The 14,001-nt window shown below is 35.8% G+C and overlaps 1 protein-coding gene across 1 annotated transcript; it reads left to right on the top strand.

The window, feature by feature from the left end:
• The first annotated feature begins 2,066 nt into the window (after nt 1–2,066).
• Nucleotides 2,067–13,731, top strand: eevs (2-epi-5-epi-valiolone synthase). Its single transcript, XM_067373025.1, has 5 exons — nt 2,067–2,385; nt 4,210–4,843; nt 5,654–5,890; nt 8,558–8,810; nt 13,530–13,731. Exons 1-5 carry the CDS (start codon nt 2,135–2,137, stop codon nt 13,613–13,615), a joined length of 1,461 nt encoding a protein of 486 aa, XP_067229126.1. The 5' UTR covers nt 2,067–2,134; the 3' UTR covers nt 13,616–13,731.
• Nucleotides 13,732–14,001: the final 270 nt, after the last annotated feature.

The following is a 14,001-nucleotide window of genomic DNA, read 5'->3' as shown; positions in this document are numbered from 1 at the left end:
TCTGAATATTAAAAACCCTGTCTGAGTTTAAGGGAATTAAAGTTGTTATTTTAGATTGGTGATCAATAGCCTAGACTTAAGCTATATGGCGAGAGAAATAGTCCTTGAGCTCAACTGTCCTGTAGAGTTTAGCTCCATCCCTATAATGCAATTTATGACACAACATACCATTTTCAAGTAATCCTGAAGACTTAGATTAGATTTTTCAGGAGTGTATGATCAGGGTTGCAGGTTTGAACACCCTTGTTACCATAAAATGAGCTGTGTGAAACCCTGCAAGAAAATATCTAGTTAAAATGCAAAGATGTAGTCAGTTAAATTTTAAAAAATCAGTTTTACATGTGAATATTAACATTTGCACAATTTTTTTTATATCTAAATACATGAGATGGGGGACTGTGTACAGGGTGCCCAGAGAATGGAGGAGACTGTAAACATGGGGCTCATAACAGATGAGGGCCCATAACAATGTCCCCTTAGGGCACCAGACGCAAAAACGTGACACCTACCATGGGGGACCCCCTCCCCTAGAGTGATTTCTACTAAAAGATCACAATTTCTAGTGAGGGGGAATAACCCCCTCCCCCCAACACCAAGTTGGCACAGTGAAGAAGATTAATATATAACTGCTTTCCGCAAAGTCAGAATGTCTTTGACATATTGGTTTTAGGTCAGACTGACTTTTGAAAATTTGAACCAACTCATGTGACACACATACTCAAAACAGACTCAACTATGATAGTGATATCAGTATTACGTGAAAAATTCTTTCTCATGCCTCCTTCAAGAGAGTATTTGTCATCTAAAATATAATTTAAGAAATTACCCTTAGCCAAAAATAAACTAAAATAAAGCACAAAGAGTAAACATGAAAGTTCCAAAGTATGTTGGATAACTTGAAATGGGGCGTGCAAAGTTCGTCAAATAATTTTTTTAAATGACTTTAAAAAAAAAGCTGCCTTAAATTTTTAAGTAATCAACTGGGTTGTATAAGTCATTTCAACTTTAATTATAATTAACTTAAAAGAAATTGGTGAATCTTGCAACATAAAAAAGTAGAAAATTGCTTAACTTATTTTGATGAGTTAAAGTAATGTAAAAAGCATATGTTGTAATGATCATATATATATATATATACATAAATATATATATATATATATATATATATATATATATATATATATATAAATATATATATATTTTTTTTTTATTATTTTTTTTTTACAGTCTAAATAAAACTACAGGATCTTAATGGAATTTGCCAACAGCATCACAAACTATATCCACTTAAAAAAAAAAAAAAAAAAAAAAAAAAAAAAAAAAGTTAGGCTACTCTACCCCCATCAAGAGCAAACATCATTCCAAAGTGCATGATGATGGGTAACTTGATATTTTGGAAAAGAGCTTGCAAAGGTTAAGACTGGTCTGCGCTAACTTTGCTCAGGTGTGCACGTGGTTGCTTATCAAACAGAGTCAAACCTGTTAGACCAGCTTAACTTTATGCCATGACTTTAACGGGGTCTTTTCCTGATTATCCTTAGTTTATTATTGTTTTAGTTGCATTTAAGATCATTAATTATTTGTTTGTGTGTGAGAGAAAAGTGTCTAATAACTGGGATAAAATGTGTAAAACATGATTGTTATCAATGCATATGGCGCAATGACATATACACGTTATCATAGGTGTCATGTTCCAGTGTATCATCAAATAAAGTCATCGCCTTCTCTAAACACTGATACTGACAGTCCTCGGAATCCATGAATACAGTACATTGGTTCCCCATGACTTTTTTGTGCAAATCATTACACACACACACAAAAAGAGGCATAATTCATTTTTTATTTTTTTTTGTGAGACATATAGGATATATATTTAAAAAAACCAAAACTATTATCTAATGCAGCATGAAAATGCAATTTACATAACTGTCAACTAAGCGCTCACATAACTTGTCGCCAGCTTTCACAATCCACCCGCTTCGGGGCGTTTGCTGCACGTGGGGTCTTCATCATATAACTGATCATATATAACGAAGGTGAGTTGTGTAAGTTCAAAATCAGCAAGACATCACGGTTTTGGAGAGGGAGAATCTTTCATAGGTTTTCCTCGCAAGCTCCTCCTTGATTCCTGCTGATGCACCTCATGCCATTATATATCTGCGCTTCAAATATGGAGAGATCTGAGGAACCTTTAACAGTTAATACACCTGAAATTCAGCAGTCAGCTGTTCCCTGTCACCCGTCCTTGGAGAACTCGACGATGGAAAACCTCAACAAACAGAAGGAAACCGTATTCAGCCTGGTGCAGGTGAAGGGGACGTGGAAACGCAAAGCAGGGAAAAATGTGAAGCAAGGAATGAAAGGACGAGTTTCAGCTGCTAAAATGTGCGTATAAATCAATAAGTATTCCGAACATTTACAGAAACACGTATATTATTTTATTTCAAAAAAGGCTGTCAGGTGTGCTTTATGCGGAAACTTATGATAAATTAACTTAGTTTCATCCAAGTCAAAGGCTGAATCAACTTTCATTAGGGTCAGAATTTCATCACATCCAAATAACTCCTACTGTCCTGAGAAACTGCACCCACCTGTGGTCATTTTTTTGACCCACTTAGAAAACATAAAATAATACATTGATTCATTTTTAGGTTACAGCAGGTAATGTTTGTAAGGATAGTGCAGGTAAGGATAATGTTTTTTTTTTTTTTTAATCAGACTGTTATTATTATTTTATATATTAAAAACATTAATATATTTACAACAAATAAATCATGTAATATTGATGGATTAACACAATTGGAGTAAAAATGAATGTTAAAGACCTATTTTCTTTGTTAATTGTGATAACTTTTGGCATTTCATAGCATTTTATGTAGGCTAGTATTTTATAACAACTCCTGTATCGTTTTGTTATTAGTAAATGGACAGATGAATAGAGCTACAATTTTAGTTCATACATTTTTCTCTTTACTCCAGACGTACTTTCCAGTAAAACAGGAGGAGTCAAATACGAGCTCAGTTTGAATATCAATTGCAACCATCCACTTATGCAAAGCCGGTTGTGAGAGAATTACAGAAAAGTGCTGTAGTGGTTTATGTTGCTGCACAGTGTTTAAGAGAAAACTCCTAAATATCACTTAAATATTTGAAATATATTAGAAAATATAAAACATTTTTCAAACAGTTAGATAGATTTAGAGAAATCTGCACAACAAAAAAGGGCAAGGGTGAAAGGCCATAACATGTTATTTGAATATGGGTAACATTTGAAGATTTGAATGTAAAAATAGTTATTAGTTTAGATATTCTTGACTATTGTAGTCAAACCTGGATATAATACTTAAAGGGATAGTTCACACAAAATTGAAAATTTGATGTTTATCTGCTTACCCCCAGTACATCCAAGATGTAGGTGACATTTTTTCTTCAGTCGAACGCAAATTATGATTTTTAACTGCAACCGCTGCTGTCTGTCATTCAAATAATGGCGGTTGATGGGAACTTCAACTATAAGAGTGAATAAACCTTGCTTAGACAAATCCAAATGAAACCCTGCCGCTCGTGACTACACATTAATGTCCTAAGACACGAAACGATCGGTTTGTGCGAAAAACCGAACAGTATTTATATCATTTTTTTACCTCTAATGCACCACTATGTCCAACTCCGTTCATGACTCCTTTAGTGATGTCTGATCGCGCTCTGTCAACGGCAGTGATGTCTGACACTCATTGAAGTATATGCGCGAGAAAATTTTCATTTTTTCAGGTTTCATTTGGATTTGTCTAAGCAAGGTTTATGCACTCTTATAGATGAAGTTCCCATCAACCGCCATTATTTGAATGACAGATGGCAGCGGTTGCAGTTAAAAATCATAATTTGTGATCGACTGAAGAAAAAATGTCACCTATATCTTGGATGCACTGGGGGTAAGCAGATAAACATCAAATTTTCATTTTTGGGTGAACTATCCCTTTAAATGGATGTAGTATATTCTTGACCTGAAGACAATAGAAGGGTTAAATGAACTTTTTACAAGTATTTTTACAGTAGTAATTATTGTATATTTTTATTTGTTTGAGAACAGAAATAATGCAGTAAGGTAGCACCACTTATCTTTTTTTGTAATATTCAATTTGACATCTTTTTTTTTTTTTTAAATCAAAAACAAGCTACAAAATGAGTTATGAGCTTTATATGTTGCAGTTACGAAAGCACCTCCTCTAGTGGCACCACCTGGACAGTGGTCACCCCCATCACCTTCACATATACAGTTACTCAGACCAAAAACCTTCTTGACCCCAGCAATGACACTCTGCTTTTGGGCCACATCAGAGACACTGAGCAGCTTGAGGCCGTACGGTCCAGCACCAAGCCCTTAAAACGCTTCATAGTCATGGATGAGGTAGTGTACAATCTCTATGGTTCCCAGGTCACCGACTACCTCGAGGCCAGGCACGTCCTGTACCGGATCCTGCCCCTGCCCACGACGGAGGAGAACAAGTCCATGGAAATGGCCTTGAAGATCCTTGAGGAAGTCCACCAGTTTGGTATCGACCGGCGCACGGAGCCCATCATTGCCATCGGAGGTGGGGTCTGCTTGGATATCGTGGGTCTCGCAGCATCCCTCTACAGAAGGCGCACTCCATACATCCGTGTTCCCACCACCCTTTTGTCCTATATCGATGCTAGTGTCGGAGCAAAGACCGGCGTGAATTTTGCAAACTGCAAAAATAAGCTAGGCACCTACATCGCACCTGTTGCTGCATTCTTGGACAGGTCGTTTATACAGACAATTCCTCGTAGACACATATCTAATGGTCTTGCAGAAATGCTGAAGGTACATTAAAACGTTTTCTTCTTTTTTACATATTATTACAGTTTTTACAATCGCTTGGACCAATTTCTCAATACTAAGATCACTTTTTCAAACCCTAATTTTTTTTTCTCACAAAATGCATTTAATGATGACTATCAAATTACATGAATTGTTTTCTCACAGACACAACCCCCAACAACCATCAGGCCTTGCGTAGGCTACTTTTTTCCAAAACTGTTCAATTTAAGTTAACATAATACTAAACTGAGTAATGCAGTAATACCATATTGAAATATATACTAAATCTAAAAAATAAAAAAACTACCAAAACAATTAAATGTAGAGGGTGAACTCCTACACAGGTGTTAGTCTGTGATGATCTCATTACCATCTATCCACCTGCCCCATGACGCTTTGCGCGATTATCGGTGTAACTTCCGTTAAGCTGTAAACAGTCAGTGAAAGGCTCGCTCTGTGAACGCAGTAATACGTTTTTGTATAACTGGGCACAATGAGATGACATTATTCGACTCACCCTTTAACCATTGAACATTAAAAGGACATTTAAAACAAGGTACTTTCAACAGAAAGGATTTTTTTCTTTAGTGAGAAAGTGTGTTTGTTGGGTGACAACCTTAGTGTTATGGAAGAATGACTTGGTTTGAGAGATTTATGAAGTGTTTTGGTACTTTTAATGCATTTTTGAATGCGAAATGAACTGCTCTGCCAAGCTGAAGAGTTTAAAAAAAGTCACCTAAGTATTGAGAAATATGTCCTAGCAATAGTATTTGTCAAACAAATTTGAATTAATTTGTATTTATATTGTTGTAGATGGCTCTCATGAAGCACAGAGGGCTGTTTGAAATTCTGGAAACGCAGGGACAGTTCCTGTTAGACTCCAAGTTTCAGTCCGCTATGGTTCTAGAAGATGACCGCATTGACCCTGCCTCTTTTTCCACCCGTGTCGCTATAGAAACCATGTTGGAAGAATTAGCTCCAAACCTGTGGGAGGATGATCTTGACAGACTGGTTGACTTCGGTCACCTGATCAGCCCGGAACTAGAGATGGTATCTTCACTTCTGCTATTTTAAAAGATTTGGGTGGGGCTATAAATTAAAGGCTTTCAAGGATGATTGATGTGTTTTGCCTTAAGGCTTTCAATATTCTTTTATTGGGTGAGAAATATTATTGTAGGAATGTAGACAGTCTGAAAACCGTTCTCAGATTTGGATGCTGTTTCTCCACATTAAAATGCCTGAGACTGTCCCTTACAAAGAATAAGTATATTTAAGTATATTTGTAAGTATACTTTATGTAGTACTATCAATGTACTAGAAGTGTAGGCTACTTGAAAGTGTACTGTATACTTGGGACTAAATTTTTTGCCCCACTTTTTAGTGTATAAAAGTACTTTTAAGTATGTTTTAAGTGTTACAGTAGTAAACTTTGAGTCCACAACTAGTTTACAACTAGGCCAACCTAGTAGGCCAACTAAGTTTTTCATTAGTACTGCAACTGTACTACAAGTGAACTTACAGGTAAACTGATACTAGTAAAATACTTGTAGCACACTCTTTAGTTTATGAAAGTACACTTTCAAGTAAACTCTCAGTAAAATACTAGCTTGGTAGTTTTATACTGCAAGTATACTTGTAAGTTTTCTTGAAGTGAACATAACATCATACTTAGAGTTTACTATTTATATATTATATTTGCACTTTAAGTATATTACTATGTTCCTATTTAGGTATTAAAATGTTTTTGAAAAACATTTTATTATAGCTTCATGGATCCTTTTTTTTTTAGTTTCATTAAAAAGCAACATTTTAAACAAAAAGCTGAGAAAATCACATTTTTGTCAAAGACTACGGTCCGGATCGGATTCAAAGCGATGATCAAAAAGCTTCACCACCCAAAAGCTTCACAGTCGTTTCCTCTTGATGGGTTTAATTTTCATTCGGTAAAGTTAGGCAGTTTTGAACTTATATGCTGTTTAAAGGGTTAGTTCACCCAAAAATGAAAATTCTGTCATTTATTACTTACCCTCATGCCGTTCCACACCAGTAAAACCTTCGTTAATCTTTGGAACACAAATTAAGATATTTTAGTTGAAATCCGATGGCTCCATGAGGCCTCCATAGGGAGCAATGAAATTTTCTATCTCAAGATCCATAAAGGTACTAAAAACATATTTAAATCGGTTCATGTGAGTACAGTGGTTCAATATTAATATTATAAAGTGACGAGAATATTTTTGGTGCGGTTTCAAAACACTGCTTCAGGAAGATTCGGAGCACAAATGAATTGGGTAAGTAATCACAGAATTTTCATTTTTGGGTGAACTAACCCTTTAATGTTTGATGATCACATTATTTTACATTTGCGTGAAAATTTTCTATCAGTTGTTTCTGCTGCTTCTTGACCTGTGTTTTGATCCGGTGATTCTGAATCTATACTATTTCAGAAGATGCGTAATAGCGCCCCCTACCATAAAACAGTGAAAACATGTATAGCCATAAAATTAGGTATAGCTGCAGACTGGAGATCTCCAAAATTGGGTTAACTCCAAACATGGGCAGTACCTCCAAAAGTGGGCGGAGTGTCCACATTCAAAGACTTTCGCTATTGGCTCTGGCTTCAGCCAATTGTCATTGACTTAGATTTAAAAATAAAAGTTTGAAAATTAAACATTGTTTTTCTAATCTAAAATAAAAAGTTATAAAATTTGCTATAAAAATAAATATGCCTATAATAATAAATATGCTCTGTGAGAGAGGAGCTCGTTGCCAGTGGAGTTCAGACTGGAGTTAGAACCTCCGCTCAACGAAATGAGCGGAAATACCCTGCAAGCTCTCCCGCGAGCCATTCCAGCTTTGTTCTAAGCGACGGGGACATCCCAAGGCTCGAGATTCGCAGGGCAGTGATACTGGGTGCAACTAAAAAGGTCCCATTATCCAGTTTGGGTGTTATGGACGGGCCGGCTTGGCGATTTCATATCGTATGATCTTATTAACTGTTTATCTCCTGAACTGCTATTTTCTTTAGCACACTATTCAGCGCAAATCCTGCCCTGCAGTCATTTTCATTGGTTAAGGTTAGGGTGTAGGGTGGGTTTTGGGGGGTTAGCATTTGTTGTAGCATTGTATAGAAAGTCAGCACTGTGATTGACATGACCCATGAAATCTTTAGAATCGGCTGCAGGGAGGAGTTTTCGCTGAACTGGCTAGGTGTAAAAAAAATCATGAGTGCGTGTTATGTGCCTGTCTGTCAATGGGAAGAAGCCACACCCTCTTTTGACGATCCCGCCTTTTTTTGGAGTTCCCAACCCATTTGGAGATCTCCAGGCTGCAGCTATACCTTCTCGAAAATTCAGTGGATGGCATAAAGTAAATAGTGGACTAGCCTATTTAATAGGCAACTCAATCAAAAGTGTAACAACTACAAGCCAAGTTAACTTAATTTTAGTAAATAAGTAAATATAATTAAGAATACTTAATTATACTTTTAAGTATATCTTGATCAAAATATTGAGTACAAGTATAGGCCAAATATACTAAGTACACTTAAGTGAAATTTTAAGTATATTTCTGATAAGTACATAAAAAGTAGACTGAATGTAATAGCACAATTGAATAAACTTGTAAGGGTTGTTTCGGGCTTTGGTTTTATATACATACAAAATGCAGCAATAACTGCATGCGAAATACTTCATCATCCCCTATTCCATGTTTTAGAAAGTCCTACCAGCTCTACTCCATGGTGAAGCAGTGAATATTGATATGGCGTACATGGTGTATGTGGCGCGTGAGATGGGGTTGCTCACAGAGGACGAGAAGTTCAGGATCATCTGCTGCATGCTGGGACTGGAGCTGCCGGTTTGGCATCAAGACTGCACTTTTGCTTTGGTGCAGAAATCTCTATGTGACAGACTACAGCATTCTGGAGGGCTCGTGAGAATGCCTTTACCAACAGGCCTCGGAAGAGCAGGTAATATATTTGAATCTCAACATGCTTAAAGTCTAGTCTTGGTCGAGAGTCTGAAAAATAATGCTAAATGCTAATCATAAAACACAATGAACCATAATCGTGAATGGTTAGTGATGCAAAAACTTGTGAAAATGAGATCCAGGCAGTAGCTAAAGTTGATGAAAAATTATTTATTCATTACAATTAAATTTAGCCTCACACGCCAACTTTAATCGATAATGAAAATAATTAATAAAACCAAAAGGAAAAATAACCATCATAAAGTATTAGTCAATAGTTAATAATACAATTTAGAGTATTGTAAAATCCAGAATATTGTATCTAATAGATGAAGATCAAAAAGAGCAATAATTGAGACATTTGCAGATAAGAGACAAGAAGCAGAAGCCAATGAGACTGAAGGAGGGAAAAAGCTGAATTATCAATGACTTGGTCAGCTTTATACCATGAGCATATAGGGAAATTTACATCCCACTCAAATTGATGTTTTGTTCTAAAAGAAAAGGTTAATTTCACCCATTACGTCATCTACTGGTCCAGTGTCAAAAATAGTTGTTTTTATCCCCTATAGGGAATTTTGCAAATGTCAGCAGACATATTTTGATCAGATTCAAATAAGCAATAATTCTGAAAAACACGACTTCTGCAGTACTTGGCAGGCGTCCAATGTCTAACCACAAACGTGTCAGCGTGACCTGTCATACTGGAGCACTTGAAGAACAATTGAACATAAGCATACTCTTAAATATAAAATAACCATAAGGGTACAATAACAAGTAAATACTTGAAAATATGATAAGAATTAATATATATAAAGTATTAGTACATAAATATATGAAAGCAAAATTAAAACTGATAAATCATAAGCCATAAATGATTAAAAATGAATATCAATAAAAATGCATGAATATGAATATTGACCATTTCGGATCCATCAGTTAGAATAAACTTGCTTATCAACTTTTTAAACATCAAAATATCAACAATATTTTTTGTTGTTGATATCAAACGTCACACCACCATATAGACTAATATTTTGGTACAATATTTTGGCATAACTTCATTAGTCACATTGGTAGATGCCAGCATAGCCAGGTTGTTTGAAATCCCTTCATCCTTGAAAATCTTGAAACCACTGTGAAGAATCTTAAAACACTGAGAAAATATGACCCAGACTACTGTAGAGGCTGTAAGCGCAAAATATTCATCCAAACATAGACCTCTAAAGTATATATACACCAAATTAATAATGAATTGTACATGTGTTTAGCATTCTGCAACAAATATTTTTTGGGGATTTCCTAGGATATTTTAAGTCGTAAAGTGAGCATCTATGTGTCTGGAACAGGGGCCATATTCACAAATCATCTTAAGGCTAAAAGTAGCTTGTAACTTGCCGATTTATGAGAAACTCTCAGGGCCCTATCATACACCTGGTGCAAAAAAGTGTTTTTTGCTACTTTCAGCCTGACGCAGTTATCATTTTCACGTCCAGCGCCTTGTTGTTTAAATAGCAAATGCACTCATGCCCATCTGTTCACCCATGATCGTGCTGGTCGGAAAACAAGATGTGTTCAAGCACATTGTTGGTGTGTTGCTATTTTGAGGCAACTGAAAACGACTGCGCCATTGACCAACAAAAACCTGGTCTAAAGTCCATGAAAGAAAGAAAAGGATTCGTGACTGGAGAAGCGTTCAGTCTTTCCGCTTGCAAATTCCGCCATATAAATAGCAAATCCGACATGGTACAAGTGCAACTGGCCTTTAAAGGCATTGGGAGATGAGACTCTGATTGGTCTATTGCACGTTACACCCAAAACACTCCCATGACTCATTAAGATACTAGGTACAACCCTTTTTTGACAAGGCGCGCCAACCATTTTTTCCGTGGTTAAACTAGCAAAAGAGGATTCAGACACACCCTAAGTGCACCTGTGCCATGTGCTTTAGACCATAATAAAATGTTTTGTGAATATGGCCTCAGGTCAGTTCTAGTTGGCTTGTCTGTTCTTCCTATGTGGATTAGCAAATGAATGAAAGTTTATATCCTTTAGTTTAAATGTGCTAATGTGAATAGCCTCTATACAGTAGCTCTGTTGTGTTTGTGTTATGTTTTTCTGAGAATAGACATGACTTTGTTTCCCTCATTGGAATTCCTACACAACTTGCAAAATTCTAAAACAACATTCGGAGGCAATAAATCCTACATTTAGGCAATTCTAAGATAGCATAGTTTGTTGGGGTGTACGCCCCCAATATTTGCATATGCCAGCCCATGATCGAGGCATTACACAAGGGCAGCCAGTATTAACGTCTGGATCTGTGCACAGCTGAATCATCAGACTAGGTAAGCAAGCAAGAACAATAGCGAAAAATGGCAATAACTGCCAATAACTGACAAGATACATGATAACATTATATTTTTAGTGATATTTGTAAATTGTCTTTATAAATGTTTCGTTAGCATGTTGCTAATGTACTGTTAAATGTGGTTAAAGTTACCATCGTTTCTTACTGTATTCACGGAGACGAGAGCCGTCGCTATTTTCATTTTTAAACACTTGCAGTCTGTATAATTCATAAACACAACTTCATTCTTTATAAATCTCTCCAACAGTGTGTAATGTTAGCTTTAGCCACGGAGCACTATCAAACTCGTTCAGAATCAAATGTAAACATCCAAATAAATACCATACTTACGCGATTAGACATGTTGCATGACGAACACTTTGTAAAGATCCATTTTGAGGGTTATATTAGCTGTATGAACTTTGTTTATGCACTATTTAAGGCAAGCGCGAGCTCCGTGGGCAGGGAACATGAGCATTTAAAGGGGCCGCAGCCTAAATCAGCTCATATTTAACTCCCTGAGGTCTGAAAACATGCCGGCACGTTTTGCAGGATTTTTTTCACATTGCAGCAAAACATACTTAAAATACTCCGTCATTTCTTGTCATAGAGACATAAGTAATATATCAATTGAAACTATAGAATGTCTTCTTTTATTTGTGTACACTCAGAGTAAAAACAAAATGTTGTGCTTTTTGTAGAATAAAGATAACTAACATGATGCGTGATCTCTCCTCTTCCTCTGAACGAACTCCAATCTGATAGTTCTCAGAAAATGAACTGTAACTTATGAATACTAATGACAAAAAAAATGACACTTACGTTTAAAGAAACGTTGAAATGTCAAGTTTTAAATCGTGTAAGTCAAATCAAAAACAAACATTCTGTGTTTATGTAATCTGTATGAAAAGAGAGCCATGTCAGAAGTCTGTGATTCAGCTCATTATCTGCTAATGCGGCCACGCCCACGGAGCCAGCACTATTCAGATGCAAATTCAGAGGCAATACATGCATACATCGTCTCAATCGTGTATTTATTATCTTGAAAAGTGTTTATTTGGATGGTAAAGCCATGGTTAGCGATCTCTAGAAGACATGCCGTTAGTTCCTAGTTCCTTTTCTTCTTTATATGAATTTGTGGCCTAAAGGTGTACATAGAGTGCCCTCCGGCTGCAAGTATGAATTAAAAACACCATTCCTGAAATGTCCTCTTCTTCTTTACAATAATTTGTGGACTAAACGTGCACAGAGCGCCCTCCGACTGCAAGTATGAATTAAAAACACAGTATCTAGCACTCATAGTGATACAATAAATATTACTTCTCAGTATAGAAAATTGACAAATATATAAGAATCCATCAATATTTCTCCAAATGTGCATGCTTTTAAGCTAAAAGCCTATATGAAATGCCACAGAGGTAACATAATTGTTCAGACACTTTGCATCACAGAAATACATTATATTTTAAAGAATATAATAGAATACAATTATTTTAAATTGTAATAATATTTCACAGTATTGCTGTTTATGATGAGCTGAGACATGATTACAGAGGGGTTTTTTTTCACAGCCTACCTGACTGAAAGGCCTCATTAATATGCAAGTCATTTCAGGTCATTATTATGTGATTCTTTTGTCTTCTCAGGTGTAAATGGCCCATTATTCATGCAGATTCACGCCTCCACGCATACTGTGTTTCTTGACAAAAAGTGTCTTACAAAATTTAAATCTCTCTATTGTTTTATATGAAAGAGAAGTCAGCATAATTTTTACATAATTCTGAAGCAAAAACTCTAGTCTACAACCTCCAATAACCAGAAGTCTTGTGAACACAGATTTAATATACTTTTTTTGGCCTTATTTCAGTGACTTAAGTTTTTTGTTTTTTCAATAACCACGCATGAACATTTATGTACATGTTTGTATTTTTGAAGGAATAACGTTTCTCACATATTATTGTAGCCTAGTTTGTGCTGAATACAGTGTAATGAGACTTTTGTCAATATGTTTATGAACAACTGAAAAAAGCACAAATGTCAGGGCATGTCAAAACTTCTCCAAGCCCCAAATCAGCCTCAGACTCCAGAGGGTTAATGATGCCCCAAAATAGGCAGTTAAAAAAATTAATTACAAAAAATCTATGGGGTATTTTGAGCTTCACAGACACATTCAGGGGACACCTTAGACTTATATTACATCTTTTAAAAATATGTTCTACGGCACCTTTAATGACTTGAGATTAAAAAAAAAGAAAAGAAAAAAAGAAAAGATAATAAAGCACCCAAGGGGAATTTTTAAGATATTGTGTATAGTGTTTAAAGTCACATGATTTGGAAAAAGTGAATATTCTTTCCTCGTTCCTTTCTTAGAAATCTTCAACGACACTAATGAAGGCGCTCTGTTCCGAGCATATGAGAAGTGGTGCGATGAGCTCAGCACTGGTTCACTTCGATGAGACCTCAGCTCACAGATGACCTGACACCAATGTTTACATATGGGGAGCCCCTTAGCTTTAACAATTTATACGTATGTATTATTCTATGACAGCTTTGATTTCCTTTTTATTTTGTATACATCATGGGCATTTAAGTGTTTTACATTTAAAACAATTGCTATTCATTACTGTAAATGCCATTTTTGTAAATGGCTGTGAATAGAAGGCCGACTTATGTGAAGATCTTTCGTTAGTTGTGTTAAAGGGGTTTCTTTCCCATCATTTCATATTAAACAAATTTTGGTTAATCATGAAATCATGTATTAAAACTGTAAAAAAAAAAAAGTCTGCCTTTGATGTAATGCATGAAAGTTTATAATAAACAATGCACTTATTAACAACAAGAC

This window comes from Chanodichthys erythropterus, chromosome 21 (genome assembly GCF_024489055.1).
Source record: "Chanodichthys erythropterus isolate Z2021 chromosome 21, ASM2448905v1, whole genome shotgun sequence".
Classification (NCBI taxonomy): Eukaryota; Metazoa; Chordata; class Actinopteri; order Cypriniformes; family Xenocyprididae; genus Chanodichthys; species Chanodichthys erythropterus.
This window is presented reverse-complemented; position numbering and strand designations above follow the sequence as displayed.

Coding starts and splice junctions, on each gene's coding strand:
- eevs (XM_067373025.1), top strand. CDS start 2,135: ATGCACCTCATGCCATTATATATCTGCGCTTCAAATATGGAGAGATCT. Junction 5,891..8,557: donor TCAGCCCGGAACTAGAGATG/GTATCTTCACTT, acceptor TCCATGTTTTAG/AAAGTCCTACCAGCTCTACT. Junction 8,811..13,529: donor AACAGGCCTCGGAAGAGCAG/GTAATATATTTG, acceptor TTCCTTTCTTAG/AAATCTTCAACGACACTAAT.